Below are 20046 nucleotides of genomic sequence, written 5' to 3' on the forward strand. Positions count from 1 at the left end.
CTTAACCCCAAATCACAAAGGTACTAAGGAATAGAGGCAGATGCGCCCATTCCAGTGATTTATGGAAGATTTTGCTCCCTGTGGGGGACGTTTGGCAATGTCTGAAGACTTTGAAATATATTGGATAAAGGCCAAGGAGGCTGTTAAATGTCTTGTCATGCACAGAGAAGCCTCCTACCACAAAGAATTATCCAGCTCCAAATATCAATAGTGTGGAACTTGTGGAACCCCGAGTCACTCTGATGGTTCTCAGTATATAAATGAGAACCACAGATAGGTATAAGACCTAGATGACGAAAGGGAAAGGAGAAAGAAAGAAGAGGAGCAAAAGAGAAAGTAGGGATGAAAAATAGGAGGAGGCATTTATAGATGTGGTACGGTAGAATAAAGAGAGAAACAGGAGCAAATAGAGGATTTTTTGTAGACACTTAGGTTGGTTTTCTCGTTTCCCCAGGGTGATGCTCTATGGGGCACTAAATGGTAGGAATTATAACTTGAGATGTTAGTGAATACTGTAGGATTCACCTGTAGGTGCAAAAATGGATTCAGTCAAGTAATGCCTTTCTTTAAGAATTAATTTACTTAAAAATGGTACCAGAGATAACATTATTGAAAAGTCTTTTGATTCTTCAGGGTGGTACAAACATCTTTCACCTTCATAAGAAAAAAAAAAAAACCTCTTGGTCAGATCAGAGTCTACATCACTTGTTCTTTCTCTGATCTCTTTTGTTCCTACATGCCTCCTCTTCCAGAGGACCAGTCTGCGTTGTATTCCATTAAAGTTGTGTCTAGTTCTAGGCGAACAGCATTGTCCTACAAATATTTTATTCATTCCTTTTCTCTTTATTCTGGCTGCCCTTATTCACCTCTCTCCTTCCTCTGAAATCTCTTTCTCCTCCATTTGTTTTCTGGAGTCTAGAAGAGTCCTTCAATAGATAGAGTGGAACAAGGTTTAGAGAGTTTTCCTGGGAATTGATTTATCTTGTCTTAGAGAAGGACAGGGCCAGCTAAAAACTTGGAGAATGCAGTTCCTTTGGTCTAGATGGAAGCTGTCAGAAATGGGTCAAGTGAATTAAATAAGACTTGCTTAGAGTCAGGTCTGTTGTCTGTTATGAGTGAAGGCAGTACTGGAGTTGTCGTTATTGCTAACGGAGAACTTTATCACACGAAGAGACTCTTGAAAATGTTAGAATATTGCTTATTTCTATCTTCTGCCACACTGTCACTATTTCTTCATCTTCCAAATCTTGGTTGAAGAATGGCCATGCCATTTCTATATTCCTCTGCTGTAGGAGTCATGGGTGGCAAAGTAGGTTCAAAGTGAAGGGGTTTTGAAATATTAAAATAAACAGTAGCAAGTCTATTTGCGACTGTAGTTAGAGACACATACATACATATTTGTATGCAACATTATGTTAAAAATGGGTAGATGGGTTATGCATGGGAGATGTTGGGGCTGACAGATGCGAATTTGAAAGGGTAAATGAGAAAAATTTAAAAGTAAGGTGATTATTGTTTGGTTATTATTAAATGAGGCAGGGATTCCCAAGCCATAGAATTTCTATTTTGTTTCTGTTTATGTCTTTTCTCAATTTTATGAAAGAAAAAGAATTTCATTCATGATGAAGGCATAGTTCAACACTAGGTGGAAATTGCTTAATTGGAGAACTTACTGGAGTGTGTGATGGGGCTGCTGTGCCTTCATTAAATTATGTGTGCATTGGCTATGAGCAATTGCATGTAAATTAAGGGTAAGTTTGGCATGTGCATGTCAAATAGTGGTTTAGATGATTTTCTCATCAATTTTATATAATTTGTGCCAGTTGGCTTTCAGAAATATATATATGAGGAATGTCAGTTTTGTGTTTGTGCATGTGCCTGTATTTTTAGCACAAGAAACAGATTTTCCGTTAACATATATCAAAAGAGAAGATTCACATATCAGGGATTTTTGAAATGAGCAGTTTTTGCTAATATTCACTTAAAGAGCATATAATTTTAGAAGATTATTATATTTAAAATAGAAACTAGCATGGTATAGCTAAGGTTATGTTATTTGGCCTACATTACAGAGCAATGACAGTTGCATTCATCTAAATCACACCATTTATATGAAGAAAAATAACAGATCCCAAAATGAGCAAGTCAAGTATCTTATCTCTTTGATGAATCATTGATTTGATCATGCAATTTGAGAGGACTGGGGAGACTAGAGGCCCTAAATTACCATTGAAAGCTGTAGATGTGATGATTAGAGGCACAGTTCAGGTAATTATGTGACTGTCTTCTGAAATATAGCTGCATTCATACAATCACATTTCTTAAGTATCTACTGTCAGATGCTTTTGAAAGGTGCATATTTTTAAGATTGTATTTTTTTTTTTCTATTGGAAAACAGGTCACTGTACACTTATTTAATATGCAGCATTCACAAATCAAACATGCTCTGACCATCCATTCGTATTCTTGTTTAGTGATGAGAACATTGCCAGGTCCAACCTCGAGCTTCTGTGAAGCTAAGGTTTGCCCTGGAACCAATATTCACCCCCCTTCAAGGAGCTGTTTTGTTTTTCTTACTTCCTATTTTCTTCCAAGTCTAATTCACGGTCCACATTGCACTGCTGTCCACCCTCCTGCAGAGACCAGAGGATGCCCCTGAATCCAGGGTAGCCTTCATGCCGGGGCTGCCCACTCTACCGGTGTGCCAGGCCCTCTGAGAACAGAGAAGGTGTTTACCTGATGTGAGCTGTATGGATTAGTAATGAGACTTACTTTCAACAAAAATTAGAGAAAATTCAGTATTACTTGTCTACTAACATCACTGTCACTCATTTGCATTCCAGTTATTATTTTTTTAGTCCAAGAGAAAGGTGTGTAGATAGACATGAGGCAGGAATTATTTGTATCCTGTGTACTTAAGAACCTATTCATCTGTGTGGTTATGATTGGTTAAGAATGTGCGAGCATAAAAAATTTACAGACCATTGCTGTAAATTATGAATTCCTGTCTGATATTCTGCTTCTCTTTATTCCTGCTCCATTTTTAACCCATATGATATACATTTCTCTCTGATATCAAGGTCTTCCTGGTATATCTCTTGTCTTTCATAAGCTATGTGTGTTGTGCAGTCTGCCAGGTTTTATAATCTTGGTTTACCTTAGTTTTGAGATTGTACATAATTCTAGACTTCTGCTTGGTTTTTAACTCTCCACCCAATATAGACCTTTATGATACGCATTTTTGTTTTCCCACATTTATACAAAGTTATACACATAGACATACATGAATACATACACGAGGATTTGATTGTTGCTTAAAATACAAATGTAGCTGGGTGCAGTGGCTCATGCCTGTAATCCCAGCACTTTGGGAGACTGGGATGGGCTGATCGCTTGAATCCAGGAGTTTGAGCCCAGCCTGGGCAAGATGGTGAAACTCCATCTGTACAAGAAAACCCCATAAAAATTAGCCAGGAGTTGTAGCATGTGCCTGTAGTCCCAGCTACTTGGGTGGCTGAGGCGGGAGGATTGTTTGAACCCAGGAGGTAGAGGTTGCAGTGAGCTGAGATTACACCACTGCACTCCTGCCTGGGTGATAGAGTGAGACCCTCTCAAAAATTAATAATTATAATAAAAATAAAAATGTATTTACTATTTGTATGTACACACTATACATATTATACCATAATTTATTTTTAATGGTAATGTACCATGGAAATTACATCTTGCTAATAGGTAAAACTCTAATTCAGCCTTTAAAAATCACCACTTTAGCCTGGTGCAGTGGCTCATACCTGTAATCCTGGCACTTTGGGAGGCCCAGGTGGGTGGATCAACTGAGATTGGGAGTTCAAGACCAGCCTGACCCACATGGTGAAACCCCGTCTCTACTAAAAATACTAAATTAGCTGGGTGTGGTGGTGCATGCCTGTAATCCCAGCTACTCAGGAGGCTGAAGCAGGAGAATCGCTTCAACCCAGGAGGTGGAGGTTGCAGTGAGCGGAGATTGCACCATTGCACTCCAGCCTGGGCAAAAGAGTGAAACTCTGAAATCTCGAAAAAAAATAAAAAATAAAAAATAAGTAAAAATTACCACTCTATTCCATGGTGTCTATTTAACCCTGTTTCTATGGATAGACATTTTTAGGTTATGTGGTATCATTGTCATTGTTTGCAAACAATGTTGCACTGAACTTTATAGTACTTCAAAAATAAAATCATAACAGAAATCAAGACCATGTTACATGCTAAAAACTTATTAAGATTGGCTGTATTTGTGTGAAGTTTATAAGTTCATAATGCATACAGCAAAGTTACCCAAAATCTGTAAGTGAATTTTTCTTCACATGGTTATAGTTTCAGTTCCTGTGTCTGGGTTGGGGTTGCCTATTTTTCCCACTGATTACCATATTTCTGTGGAATTCTTAGGCAGCAGGGAACACAGTGGTGAGAAGTGGGAAAACAGCAAGACTGAGGAATGTGAGGGGGCAGGAACTCTGAGCTACCAGGAACAAACTGTCTGATAAGAAACAGGAGGCTTGGTTTGACAGGTAACAAAAATTGAATCTGCGGAAGATCCTTGACTAGAGTAGAATGAGGTCTTCATAGCCATTTAGATCATTGTAGGTTTGCTTTCTTCCTGCTTTTGTTTGAGCTGAGTCTAGAAAATTCTCAGCTCTCAAACTTGATCTATACCAAACTCCACTCATCCATCAAAACCTGAACATTTTAACCCTCTAGAAGATATAAAACCCTGTACCTAAGGTCATGAGCTCTGAAGCCTGTATTCTCCACCACTGAATAGCTTGGGACTTCTGGGTAGTCTGTTTAAATTCCCACAACTGCAGTTCTTTATCGTGGCCAGCTCTTAGATGCAGGAGAAGAGGTTCAGGAAGAACAGTGGGGCGGACTGCAGGAGAGGTAGGTAGGAGCTATATTATACAGTCTTCTTAATAACAAAATTAAAAAGCCTGCAAGGATATGGAAGACTCTGGGTTAAAATCAACCTATTATTGACACTGTAGCCTAATATTTCTAAATGATCTCTGTGGCAGTGTCCAGGCAACCCTAAAACTAGGGGAGATGATTATGTGAGACTTGAACACTCCAATTGTGAACTCTCATAGTAACATATATGGCTGAGAGAAATTTTGTCAACTATAAAATATTAAATAGATGAAATAAAAAACATAATAATCTAAGCTTCATTTAATGTATAGCCACCAATGAATACAGAAGTAGAGCCATGTTTATGGGAAATTCTCAGAAGCAAAAAATGAGCATACCATAAAAAGAAAAAAAAGGAAAATTACCATCAGCAAAATGTGGTTCAGTGATTTTTTGATAGCTTGTCGAGATTAGTGTTTCTTATCCTTCAATGCCAGACAGTGGAGATGAGTCAGGGGAGAAGCTGTAGGTGGAAAACTGAGAGTAGGAAGGAATGAAGGAAAGCCAGAGTCAAGAGCTACCTGTTCTACTTGACGTCGTGACAGCTGGCCTCTGTGTAATTGGGTTGGATGACTCAGGATTGTACCTACTGGCACTTCTTGGCCATACATCAGCACCAGGACTATTTGAAAACTAGTGCTCCAGAACAAAGGCTTTTAGCCTAAATTTGAGACTCGAAAGGAAAGGACTTTCTTAAATGTGAACTGGGCCTTCCATTTGCTTTGCCAACAATGAATGTCTTTCTGCTATTTTTTTTTTTTTTTATATTATCAAGCTCTGATTCTTTTGGCAGCTGGCTCAAAATGCCTTTTCCAAAATTGGTGGCTGTTGGCAGTAGCCAGAAATAAATTGAAATCATAATTAAAATAGTCATCCCTTGGGAAAAGAAGTTGAAACTTGGTAAATCAGACTTACAGTAACTCCAAGAATTGGAGCCAAAAGGAAGCATGCAGAGCACCTAGGCTGGTTCCTAGTGCAGTAGCCACGGTGGCTCAAGCCTGTAATCCCAGCACTTTGGGAGGCCAAGGCGGGTAGATCATGAGGTCAAGAGATCGAGAACATCCTGGTCAACATGGTGAAACCGCGTCTCTACTAATACAAAAAATTACCTGGGCATAGTGGCGCATGCCTGTAATCCCAGCTACTCAGGAGGCTGAGGCAGGAGAATTGCCTGAACCCAGGAGGCGGAGGTTGCGGTGAGCCGAGATCACGCCATTGCACTCCAGCCTGGGTAATGAGCAAAACTAAGTCTCAAAAAAAAAAAAAAAAAAAAAAAAAGACATGGTCCATGCTTTGTTTTTTTGTGACCTTCCAATCACATGCTTTGCATTTCATTGGCTTTAATAAATACACATTGAAAAGGTTGATCACAATTGTATCACAGAAATAAGAATAATTTATAGTTTTATGACAACTGATGACCCAAATCAGCAAGTGACAAGTTAAGTTCGGTGAAACTAAGGAAATACCAAGTAAGCACTTACTATTGAATGGGGAAGGGAGAAAGCAGTAAAGTAAAATCTTCTGAATTATATACCTGTTGGTGATAGAAGACATTCAGCCTTGAAGACAATATTCTGTATGTAAGACAATTATATAACATCTAATATTGTGAACAGAGGCAGTGGATTGCTAAGACAATCCCTATAAGCACCAAACCAACAAATGGCATGATTTCAGCCTTTGTTTAAAGCCACTGTGTTTTGTGTTCACTCATACAAATTTGTCCTATTTCTTTCGTTTCTCTAAAACTCAGAATCTGAGTGCAAATGTATTTATGGATAAATAGTGTTGTGCTGGCGGTAGCACCATATAAATGACCTGGTCTAGAATGTGACCTGTTTCCCATGAGCCCCTCATGTGACTAAGGGCAGAATTGTTTTAGGTGAAATAATGTTTCAGCTGCCTAGCATGAAATATAATTATCTCTTGGATAATTATACCTGTACATCAACATGTTTCAGCCAATGGGTTAAACATTTTATGTGTCATTTGTTCCTCAAAAGAACCCTTTATGGTAGATATTATTGTAGCCATTTTAAAATGAGGCATTCAAGGAACTGGATAAGAAACTTTCCTAAACTCTCACAGCCACAGCGAGTAGCGTGTAGGGCCAGGATTGTCGTGCCTCTCAAAGCTGGTATGTTTCCCATCAGCCTTCCGCCGCCTCTGGGCTGGCTGCTTAATTGGGGCTGGATCACATACAATCTCTCGCCTTGTTTTTCCTTCTCATTCATCAGGTCTGTCTCCCTACAATATTTTAACACCTCAAGGACGGGAACATTTTTTGGCATCTCAATTCTTAGCTTGTCTGTGATAATGATGATCACATCCTACAAAAATTTCAGTTTTGCGAAGCAGACTTTCTCACTATCTTTTTGCTCTGTTTTCAACTCAAGTGAAATCCAGCATGCACCACCACCGCCTCAGCCGCCACCAGCTTCTGTCCCTAGCCTGCTCTTCACCTCCTATTCTCCCTCGGATCTTTGAGATGTATTTTCAGCACCCATTTATGCTTCATACCTGGATTTTCTTGTTTCTTATTTTACAGATTGCTGGCATATTTTGTGAGTACATTTTGCATATTGTCAATCTACCACGTTGGAGCATCATTTTAACACTGACTTCAAAAATATCTCCAATTCTTAGTGTCCCAATGTAGGAGAGGCATTTTCATCTGCACAGATGTGTATATCAAGTAGATTCAAGGGCAAAATTTTTTCAAGACTTGATGCTTTTGTACATTTTATGTATGTAGAATTTTTAAATAAGTGGCTTAATTGCATTCTGAATCTACTCAGATATTAGTTTTTCTTTGGAATTCAAATGACTTAACATAGGACCTCATTATGTGAGTAGCTGTTCCTTTAAGAACTCCCTTTTTTCTAAATGAACAAGGTGGAAAGAGCTTCAAAAAAGTTGGAAGAGGATGCAAATCTATTTCAGGGAAGCATTTCAGAGAAGTTAAAGCTCTACTTTTGCTTTTCTAACACCTCCCAAAATTGCAGTTTAATCTTCAGGTCACCAGAAAATTATCCAATTATTTTAAATAACATTGTCTTTTAAAATCGGATTCCTGTGCCTTTAATTAATGATGTATTGTTTAACTTCAGTTATTAAGAACATTCAGTGGTAAATATAAATACATTTTTCCTTTGTCTGTTTATAAAAATGAACATAAGTAGAAGAACTTATGACACTGAAAACAAGCACTTGGGAGAGACTGTGGATGGAAACAAGCAAAAAGTTGAGTCCTTCCGTGTAGAAATTGACCTGGTTTCAGTCCACTACTAGGAGAGCAGCACAAACTCAGAGTGCATTTGTTGTTTGTTTTCATATTACAATTACCGGTAACTTTGAATCAGTGATTCCTATTCTCATAAGACATTTTACTGATCAGAATCTTCTTATTTTGTTGAATTCTCTCTGACCTAAATTTTTGATTCTTTAAATTAATAGCCTTTCAGCATGTTGGGAATCTCAGATCACTTTGATGATCTAGAAAGCAGTGGTTTCTCTGTCCAGGAAAATACAGATACACATAGACACGCCAAATCTAGCATACAATTTTGGAGAGTTCAAGAATTGTTGAACCTATTTGAGGACCCATTATTTTAAAGAGCTTGATGATGATCAATGTGTCTTCACCAAACAAAATTATAATGTTATCTCTTTAAGAACATTAAGTTAGATCAGATGTTTCTGTGGATCAAACATTTTAACAGTTTCCATCCACGGATCAAAATGTAGAGTAAATAAGTGAACAAAAGCGAACTACGTTAATAAAGTCAGCCATGGGCATAAAACTCTCCAGACACATAGCCACCTGCACATAAAAAGATACACTATCAATATTTCCTTACCAACCTGTATTAGTCATGCTGCTGAGGTAGTGCCTCAATCTGAATTTTCCTACACTAGACTAAGTAACATTCAGTTTTCTGTAATTTGAACAGCCTAGAGATAGTGTGATGGATCCTTAGGTTTTTAAAATGATAAATCAAGCATTTCTGCATCCTTTCCATTGATTTTTGCCAAAGGAAATGAGGATGTTTTTCTTTGGGTCCTCTACAGCATATTTGATATCAAAATGCAGAAAATGTCCTTGATGTTTAAGCCCCTTTATTCGTAGTGAAGATAATCCTGTTTCTGTTTAATCTCTTTGTTTATTAGCTTTCATAGTTGCCACTAAATACTTCGAATCACTTCCAAATTTCTTGGTCTATAATTACATTTCTCACCCAACTGAGAGATGTCAGTAACTTTATCTGTTTTACAAAAATGCATTAAGTACCTTAAGATCCTTTAAAACAAGATATCACATGTATCAAAATATAATTCTCAAAATGTTACACATAATTCTCATATAAATAGTTACTAAGCACATGTCAAGATTTCATTTAGCTCAACCATCAGGATGAAAAAAACAATTCAAAAAAGTGGAATATGCATACAGAGAGAGCGAGCATGCGAGTGTGTGAGAGAGACTATATGTAATATATATATATTTCTCTACATATTATATAGTATCTCTGTATCCATACCTATATGGATATATTCATAAATATAAATGATATATATATTATATTCATAAATATAGATTTTGATTGCATCCCTGAATGAGATCAATTTTTCCTTTATCAATTATTTAATTCACAGCATTCATTTAGAGTTAAACTTCATATACTCAAGGTTTCTAGTTTACTAAGATGAATCACTTTTGTTTCGTAACTTTAGCTTCTTTCATGTACATCCTCAGCCTCATCTGAAAGGCTTGTTAAAACACATTACTGGGTTCCACTCCTAGGGCTTCTGTAGACCTGGGATGGGACCTGGGAATGTGTGTGTGTCTGTGTGTCTGTGTGTCTGTGTGTGTGTTTTATTATACTTTAAGTTCTTTTATTATACTTTAAGTTCTGTGGTACATGCGCAGAACGTGCAGCTTTGTTACATAGGTATTTGTGTTTACACGTGTAGGAATTTGTGTTTCTGACCAGTTTCCAGCTGATGCACATTTTGAGAACAAGTGATTTAAGCCCAGGCTTTGTTTGAGGATCAAGTAGGGCAGCAGAGAGTGTTGATTAACTCCCAAGAAAGTCAGTACAACCTCTAATTGGCTCCTTATTACTTCTTCTATGTTACTCCTGTTTTCTTCTCCTGTCCCCTCTGTACCCACAAGATCATCCACACCTGTGGCGTCAGCTGCCAAGTCTTTATCGCTGCCAGAACAGCTGCACTCCAGTGTTGCTCCCTACCTTTGAACATTTCAAATCCCTAATAAGGGCCAGACTCCCAGTGTCTTCCCCACAGAGACCCGGCCTCCCTCATTTGTCCCATTTCTGTCAGTGATTTCAATTCCATTGCAAATTAGGGCTAGAAGCCTCCAAATCATATGCTGTAAACTAGAAGGTGCTTTTCTCCCTCCCCAGTTATCATTGGCAGGCTTCTCTTAGTAGAGAAAATGTTTAATTTTTAGAAGTTTGGAATCCTAAAGAGATAATCCTTTCAATTTTTAATCTCCCAGTTCTCTGTTCTGTTCCACGGATGTGGCCTTAACTCTTTATAAGAAATAAAAGCTTCTGAGCTCCAAGGAAGTTTGCTGAGAATTGTAGTAAATCAGAGAAGCAAGCTAGTCCTGGCGATCTTCTGGAAGGACAGCTTTGGAGGACTGAGAGGTCAGAGACCAGGCTTCTAGAGGTTACGTCTGAGATGTGTAAGTGAGACTTGGAGGCAGGAGATAATTAATATAAGCTTCAGGAGTTTGGAAGGGCAAGAGAGTTTAAGAAGATTATCAAAAGACATTACAACTTCAGTTTCAGCTTCAAGACATTACAACTTCAGTTTCAGCTTCTCGGGAGGCTGAGGCTGAAGGATCACCCAAGCCCAGGAGGCTGAGACTATGGTGAACCATGATCACGCCACTGTACTCCAGCCTGGAAGACAGAGTGTGAGACCCTGTCTCAAAAAATAAATATAAATAAAATTAAAATTTAAAAAGGGATGTAACAAGATCAGCTGAGAGGAATTTGTTTTGGAAGAGAGGAAACTATTGAGAGCAGAAGAATAGATGGGTGGATTTGAATAATGCTACAGAAATAAAGTTGAAAGGAGAAAGATTGTTTAGAGACTAAATCAAGTGGTTGGCTTTGGAGAGAAGGTAAATATTTTCATCCAAGCCCAGAGGAAAGAACGATGGCAGTTATGTCAGGTGGCCTTGAGGTTAAATAGGAGACGGGTAATTGGGAGGTCATGAAAATGCTCAGGTAGATGAGTACACTGTGCTCTGGGTGAGTGTTGGGCAGAGCGATTTTGCCATGGGTCCACCTGCTGCGACTTTCCTTCCTTGTCTGCTCCTCTGTAATTGGGTTCAGTAAAGAAGGCTGAGGTTAGGATGACCTCCACATGTGAGGTTGATTTTCTTTGTTTCCATGTAGATGAACAGCCCCTGGGTATGGATGGCTGCTTCTTTTCCTCACATACTGTAAGTCCCATGTGGCCAGTAGATAACCTTTGATTTGTTCCCATTCTGTGCCAGTGCCTTAGACCTGTGTGTCAATGACAGCCAGCTGTCACTAGTTCCTTGGCTTCCCAAAGGGAAAGAAAGAAATTCCCATAAGGAAGTAAATGTCCCAAACTAGATTATTTTTGTTGAATGGAATAATTAAAAATGTTGAATGGGATCATTGACAACCTCCTGGTAATTTTGTGGGGGAGTTATTTTTAAAAGTTCTATGTGAAAGACTTTCAAAGCAGAGCCCTTCTTTCTGTTTCTAGAGAAAAAAAAAAATGTGATGTGGTCTTCTCACCAGTGCTTTGTGTAGGAAGGGATGGCAGAATGCTGAGGGAGGGAAGCCCGTCAGGTTATTGAAATGGAGCCACTAGAACGTGTGTGTCTCTTTCCAGGACCATGAAACCTCCTTCCCCAGGGCTCTCTCAGCACAGAGGCTCTCCCCTCGGTGGTGCTTCCTAGATGGTGAGTTCTGCATGTCTTGGGGGTATTGTGGGAGGTGGGGAAGTTGAAGAGCAAGGCGTCAATTGATAGGGTGGACTGTAGTTTTCCAGAAGATTATTCAGAAAGCCTTCATGTGAACTCCTCCACACGGTTGGTATTTTCAGGCTGAACGACGTGGGCCTGCTGATCTTGTACTGTCCTTTCCCGAAGTCGTTCCCCTCAAGGCAGCTTGGTTAACTCTGGCTGAACTCAGCATCCAGTTGCTCAGGCTGATGTTTCCCTTTCATCAGCCCTCTTTTCTTAAAACTTGAATGCCTGCCTTAAATTAATTCAGAGCAGTAGCTGGATTCTATAAGCATAGGATGGATACTAATTTCTATGTTGTTTACATCTTATGGAACATTGATATTATTTTTATGAGACCATTATTTCAGTGTGATGTATACATTTCTGGGGAGAAGGGTAGAAAAATTCAGTTGCATTCAAATCTGCTTGGCTCAGCATAACATACCCATGCATAATAGGTTCGTTATTTTATGATTGCTTAATGAGTCCATTTTTTACCTCAAACGTCTCTCTCCTAGATGCTGCCTAATACTACCTTTCTATCCAGTTACCCATATTGTAGTATCTTCTCACCTCTGTATATTTATGCTTACATACTCCCCAATGTATCTGCTACCTGTTCTCTCTCTTGTTCAGATGGAGACATGTTCATTGTAGACACCCTTTCTTTTTTTTATCTGTGTGAACATCTGGGAGGATGTAAATGTGAATAAGAGTATGACAGGATGAGTGAGTATATGAACAAGCATTGGGATGGCAGCAACAGAGATCTATTAAGATTTAAGGACCGTCCAGTATTCTAGCATGACTGCAACGTAAGGGTTTAACTGGCAGCAGAAGAGAAGGGTCTAACTTTGGTGCCAGATCACAGAACATTTTGAATGCCATATGCATATTCTTCTAGTATTATGAAGTTGGGCACTTGTATCTATATGAAATCTAACCCATATAAATCATAATGCAGGTTTTTGTTAATGTCTCATCAGCTGTCTCTGAGAACTTTCCTCCAGTTTCTTTATTCCATAGCAGTGAGAAACATAATCATTTGTCATTTCTGAATTTGCAGAGGAACAACTTATATTTCAGAAAATTATGAAAATATGGTCTATCTAAAGTCTTAGATAAAATTACAACTATTGTGGGTAACAGTCTTAACCCAGATAGTAGTTCTATTCCATAGTTTTATTAAAAAAAACCTTTAAAAGGCAATTGCAGTCACGGTTTAAGGGAACAAAGTAGAATGAATTTCTCCAAGGCAGATTTTATTCTATTCTTAGATTTTAGAGAGCAGGGACCATAATTGACTGGTTTCTTAGTTCAGTTTCTTTTGGAGAGAAGCTACTCATTAAATGTTTGTGAATTTTAAATAATTACTTGCTTTTTGAGTTTTTCTTTCTTGTGCTATGTTTGTTTTGTAGAAAATCTATTTGTGATATCTGGGCTTTGTACGATAGATTTAAGTGAGAAGCACATAATTGTTTTGGTTTGCTTTTCTTTTTTTTTTTTTCTTTTTTGAGATGGGAGTCTGAGTCTATCACCTTGGCTGGAGTGCAGTGGCATGATCACGGCTCACTGCAGCCTTGAACTTCCTGGCCTCAGGCGATACTCCCACCTCAGCCTCCCAAGTAGCTGGGACCACAGGGGCATGCCACTATCCCCAGCTAACTACAAAAATTGTTTTTGTAGATATGATGTCTTACTTTGTTGCCTAGACTGGTCTCAGACTCCTAGTTTCAAGCAGTTCTGCCACCTGAGCTTCCCAAATTGTAGCCAATAATTTTTTCTAATATTTAGAGTATTCAAAATAATTTCTAGAAACCCAAAATTTGTAGTTTAGACTTTTTTTCCCTCACACCATAGATGCAGCTCAATCTCTTTTTCGAGAATGCTTAAATAATTTTTTTTTTTTTTTTTGCTGTTTTGGCGTCCTTCAGACATGATGCTAAGGATGCAGGTTGAAAGTGAAATGATTCATTTAAGACCACATACAGTCCCTAGCCTAAATCTTCAAGCCGTTTTCCAAAATGGGAAATCACTTCCCTTAGGACTCTACATAACTATAGCGTTTTCTAGCTTTATTTACTTAATAAAAACATACCAAGTGCTACCTTTCTTTATGATCCTGTGCTAATTTCAGGAGGCATAAAAGATTAAATGAAACAGATTTTTAAAGACGCAGGTCTGGCCGGGTGTGGTGGCCCACACCTGTAATCCCAGTACTTTGGGAGCCCAAGGCAGTCGGATCACGAAGTCAGGAGTTCGAGAGCAGCCTGACCAACATGGTGAAACCCCATCTCTACTAAAAATACAAAAATTAGCCAGGTGTGGTGGCATATGCCTGTAGTCTCAGCTATTCAGGAGACTGAGGCAGGAGAATCCCTTGAACCCGGGTGGCAGAGGTTGCAGTGAGATGAGATTGTGCCACTGCACTCCAGCCTAGGTGAGAGAATGAGACTCCATCTCAAAAAAAAAAAAAAAAAGACAGGTCTCTTAGTCTCATAGTTATCTGTGAAGATAGTCTGTATAAGAAATTTTTAAAAACGTCAATGTGCCTGGAGGCAGGTGTAATACATTCTGGCTAGGGTAGGGAGGTTGGGACTGAGAAAGGTTTCACAGGGGCACAAGTACTTGAGCTGGTTCTTTAAAGACAAGTACAATTTATATGGCAGAGGCAATGGAAAGGGCTTTCTGAGCCTTAGAATAGCAGTGGCAGAGGTATGAAAGTGCTGAGGTTTTCTTAATAAATTTAGGGACTGCCCAGGAGATTAGCATGACTGCTGTGTAGGGGTTTTGACCGGCATAGTCGAAGAGAAGGTTATAAATTTGGTGCTAGATTACTGAACATTCTGAATGTCGTATGTATTTTTCTCCCTAGCAACTTCTGCTGATCGCTTTTATCGAATAGACAGATCTCAGGTAAGTTTTCTTCCAGCCTGCTTGTGAAAGTGAAAAATTCCCAAGTTCATATACTTCATTGGTAGCTAATCTCATAAATTTTCCTAATGAAAAACACGGAGACATTTACAAATTTTGGAGTGGGGTTCATAACCTAAGCTGTGAACCTTTTATTTATCTTCGTGTGTTTTATGATTTATGGATTCAAGATGATATAGCTTGATCTTGCAAATGAGTACAGAAAATAAGTTGACTTGTAGACATTATCACCAGCCTGTACTCCAAATGTTCATTCACACAGATATTTTTACTCCTTCTTAGCGAAATTTTATGTCTTTTTAAGCTCATTTCTGTTTAGCAAGTTTGAGGCCCCAAGTATATACCTAGGCTACTTAGTTTCAGTTTGCCAAGCCCTACAGGTCAGTGATGAGAAAAAAAAAAAGGCTTATTCAAGGTCACAAGTCCTTCCATTATCTGAATTCTCCCAGAAAAATAATGTACACGATTGAATTGTACAATTTTTATTTACCAATAATAAATTGTACATTTATTATTTTATTTACCAATAAAAAATTGTACATTTATTATTTACCAATTATAAAGCCAGTTGTTAACCATGCTGCTTAGCTTTGACCAGGTCATGGGGTGGAAAGTCCAGGCTATCATACACTCCTGCTGGACCACATGGCATGTGGGTGTCACTTCTCTAATAGTATTTGGGAAGAAGATGAGTCAAGACCATTTCTAGATATACCTAAAATAATTGGGCTGAGCGCAGTGGCTCATGCCAGTTATCCCTGCACTTTGGGAGGCTGAGGCAGGTGGATCATGAGGTCAGGAGATCAAGACCATCCTGGCTAACATGGTGAAACCCTGTCTCTACTAAAAATACAAAACTTAGCTGGGCATGGTGGCAGGTGCCTGTAGTTCCAGCTGCTCTGGAAGCTGATGCAGGAGATTCGCTTGAACCCAGGAGGCAGAGGTTGCAGTGAACCAAGATCATGCCACTGCACTCCTGCCTGGGTGACAGAATGAGACTGTTTAAAAAAAAAATCCTGGTTAATTGGAAATCAAGGGGATTCATCTCTCCCTGTCTCCCACTGCCTGCCATAGCACAGCTTTGGGGAGGAACGCCAGCTGATCAAGCTTCTGGCAATACACTGTGATCCTTTGACACGTTGAAGAATTTCATTATTCCTGGAGACTGAGAATCTTTGTTTTGTTATTCTTCATGCAACAGACTTCTTGTTCTTCCTTAGGAACATTTGCACTTTGTGATGGAGATTTCCCAAGATGAGATTTTTATTCTGGACCCAGATATGGTGGTGTCACAGCCAGCGGGGACACCTCCGGGCATGCCTGACCTGGTGGTGGAGCAAGCCTCGGGGTGAGTGTGCTTCTCCTTGCCTGTGAGACTGGCCTCAGGGTGACATCGTGTCTAGTTTGCCTTTGAACTTGTTGTTATTCTAATGACATCAAACATAAAGATCTTCTTGTTGTGTTTCCTTAGAGTGGTTATTTTATAAGTCTGTCTGATGAATGGCCTTGTAGAAACACAAAACCAGATTTGCATCATGTCCAGTTCTTCTTTACCCATCACAGCAACACTTCTTAGCAAACCTGGAAAATACTGGTACTTGTATTTGTGCTTGTATGTTTGTAGTAACTCTATTATCCACATAAAAAATGGACACAGAAGATTTGACAGTTTTTCTCCTCTTCCTCCTCTTCTTCTTCTTTGCTATTTCCAGGCTGCTGGAGACATGTAGATTGTATAATAATAGCTATGACATACCAAACGCTTTTTAGGACCTCTGTCCTGTGCCTCTCTTCTATTTGTACCACCACTTCATAGTGACTTAATCATCTTAAGTGCTCTGTGCTTATTTTCTCATCTGTAAAATACAAATAATAATAATCCTCACTCAGAGAACTGTTTGGTGATTAAAAGAATTGATACAGGTAAAGCACTTAAAGTCATTCCTGACATTTTAAAAACACTCATTAAATAGAATGTTATTTAAATAATAATCATCATAATTCCACAGTGACCTTGAACATTAGGTACAATTATCTTTAATTCATAGATTAAAAAATTGAGACCTAAAGAGTTATTTTACTTGCCCAGTATTTCACAGAAGATAAGTAGAAAAAATGAGATTCAGTCCTGGGTTACCTGATGCCAGAGCCCATGCATTTAACTACCACCTTGCACCACAAAACGTAATTAAGATTTCTAAGTTATTTCAATAATTCAGAACTATTTATTTAGAGAATTTTGTGTGCCAGGTCCCAGTGTAAGCACTTGGGGTGTAACAGTGCAAAAGTAAAAACAGATAAAAATCTTTGCCCTTGTGAAATTTAGTGTTTTGGGGCCTGAATTGTTGAAATAAGAATTGCTCTAGAAACCATACACAATGTACCCAAATAGTAAACGCACATCATCTACACATAGTCATACAGTATGAATGGACAGGCTACTAGGTAAGCAAACTGCAATGTAATCTTCATCCCTGTTTTCCCCTTGTTACTTGATTTACTCTTTTTTCACTTTTTTTGGTTCACTGCTGCTATTTGTGAGTGGTTTCCCACTCTTCCAGGGCCAGCCGATGTCCAATATGTACCAAGTCTGGGGGGAGACAAGAGAGGGCACAAGTGGCGTGTGGAACAGACAGAAAGCTGTTCTCAGGAAGCCAGAGCCATGATGTCAGAGCGTGAGGGGAAGGCCGACAGTCACGAGGGGTAGCCTCATGCAGCCCTGGGAGCCTCAAAGGTGGTGGGGAAGGCCACCTTCACAGGGCACATCCATGCACCAGACCCATCAGTTGTGGGGAAAGGAGGTATAATGTTTTGTCCTACTGCAGAAGCAGCAGGTGCTGGAGTCTGGGTGTCCTCCTACCCCACCTGATCTGGGCTCTGTCTCTTGATATGGTAAGGAGAAAATTCATTCTTCCAAGTTGCCCTGGTCTTTGCTCACTCAGTCATTTTCTTCATGTCAAATAATAGCCAAAAATAATTGCTTTAGGCCTGGCTAGACCTCCGTTAGCTCTAACTTTAAAAATTAAAGTAGCCTGAAAATCCACCAGGACTTGAATCAGTGCCTTTCTTATTTCTCACCAGTTGCCTCCCCTGAAATAAACCAGGAACAGGGAAGCAGTGAAACAGGATGGACTTTGTTATTTTCTAATCTGCATTTCTACACTAGGTCTATTACTTCTTTTTCATGTCACATTTAAAATGACTTAATCCTGAAATTCAGTTGTCTCATTTGTAAAGGGGACAGAATCATACAAATAGTTCATGATTGTTGAGATAAATGAATGAAATAATAAATGTGTAGTATCTGGTAAATTCTCCATAAAGATGAATTTTGCTTCTCACATTTACAGGCAAGATTCATCTTCAGAAAGTGAAGACTAAGTCACGTGGCTGACTTTGAATGCTTAACTGTCTGGTGCCCTTCTTTCTCTCAGGATCTCAGACTGGTGGAATCCTGCCCTGCGGAAACGCATGCTGAGTGACAGCGGACTGGGGATGATAGCTCCCTATTATGAGGACTCAGATCTGAAAGATCTCAGCCACTCCCGCGTGCTACAGTAAGAGTTCTCTTGCTGTTCTTTTCCTCCGTGCTACTGTGATTGATGGGAGAGGATGAACTGTGGGCTGTGCACCAATGGGCAGGATTGTCTTTTCAATGGCATGCAGGCTGTCTCACAGAGGTGCTACTTTGTGTTTGACATTCCATGCACCTTGCTTACTTTTATCTACCCCAAACTCTTCATGGAGCTCCACCTCCCATTACTCTTGCTCCTGAGCCACCTTGAGCTCCTCGCATGTGGACCTCTACATACTTTAAAACCTCACCAGTGTCTTCTTTGCTGGAGCCTAGTATTTATCACATGTCCCTTTTTGCTGCATCATAAAGATATGCATGAGAGTGATCATGAGTAGTTTGAAAGTGATGCATGGTTTTTTATTTGTGAACACTTTATTTTGCTGTTTCATTTGTCCTGAGCCTGTGCACACGTGCTCTACCCAATATTGCCACATGGTTTTATAGGCTAAATCTGAGTGCTCTCCATGTGGTGGCTGCAGTCTCTGTGGGTGAGCAGTACAGCATTTGTTCCTAGATCAGAACGCTATGCTTTCTTCTGAGATCTGGTCGTGGTGAGAGAGTAGGATGCATGCTGAAGTTCCACAGCAGTGTTGGTACTTTTGTGCTCAGTGAATCCACCTTCCTGTCATCTCCCTTGGTGACAGATGCACTCTTGCATAGCTACTCTTTAATTTCAGGCCACTCACTCCATCTTAGAGGTTATGTTCATGAAATTAGGCTGGTTTCCAGTTTACCTGGGGTCTTAATCAAATAGCGACAATGGCCTTGTAACCACACAGTCTTAGCCTTTGATAGAATAACAAGATTACTAAGATTCTTAGAAGCCTAGGGTTAACTAAAGAGGCAAGGAAGTGCTTTGTTTCTGAAGAATTACCAGAAGCAATTTCAATATTACAAAGGGAAAAAAAATGAGAAATTTGGAGCTAATTATTTCATTGGCAAAGGTTCGAAGCACACACCCCGAGGGCAAAAGGAGACTTCATTTTAATTGCTTCTCTGTATTACCTCTTACTTTCTTGTGTGAAGAGGGGAAAGGAACAAAAATGAATTACTATGGATTTTTCTTTTTAATTAAACTGTGTTGTTACTTTCTGACGGCATTTTGATTGCTTACAATTCAGGGTGTTTTTCCATTTCCTTTTTTTTTTTTTTTTTACAGAATTGAGGCTTGCAAACCAGGGTGAGTCAGCCACCCATGAATGGCTACAAATGTGGCCATTTATCTGTGGGCAGACTTATTGGAAAATTAGAGTTTTAATTAGCTACAGAAATAGATATTAAGCCTAGACAAACCAGATGAGTATATTATTTGTACTTGTATATAGTTTGTTTCCACAAGGCAGAATATGAGCTCACTCTAGTTTTCTAGGTCCTGATTTTTCTATATATAACATACTGATGTACATATCATGATAAAATAATTGTATATAAGATAGTAAATATTCTTCCCAAGAATCACAAATAAATTTACCACTTTAAATAATAGCTAGGTTCTTAAAACCAGATGTCAAAATCAACTCTTTTTGTTTGTTTGCTTGTGTTATATTATCCTTTTAGGATTTCTCTTAAT

The 20046-nt window shown here is 39.1% G+C and overlaps 1 protein-coding gene across 4 annotated transcripts in view; it reads left to right on the forward strand.

The window, feature by feature from the left end:
• The window catches only part of DGKI (diacylglycerol kinase iota), a 445642-nt gene that overhangs the window by 357970 nt on the left and 67626 nt on the right, over positions 1-20046 (forward strand). For all 4 annotated transcript variants that reach the window (XM_064373122.1, XM_021674149.2, XM_064373130.1 and 1 more), the window contains 4 exons: positions 11851-11920; positions 14841-14881; positions 16120-16247; positions 18334-18456. In XM_064373122.1, coding sequence (XP_064229192.1) covers positions 11851-11920; positions 14841-14881; positions 16120-16247; positions 18334-18456 — 362 coding nt within the window. The remainder of the gene's footprint in view (positions 1-11850; positions 11921-14840; positions 14882-16119; positions 16248-18333; positions 18457-20046) is intronic.

The sequence above is a fragment of the Aotus nancymaae genome, unplaced genomic scaffold, assembly GCF_030222135.1.
Source record: "Aotus nancymaae isolate 86718 unplaced genomic scaffold, 86718_ANA_hifiasm-v0.15.2.pri h1tg000002l, whole genome shotgun sequence".
Taxonomy (NCBI): Eukaryota; Metazoa; Chordata; class Mammalia; order Primates; family Aotidae; genus Aotus; species Aotus nancymaae.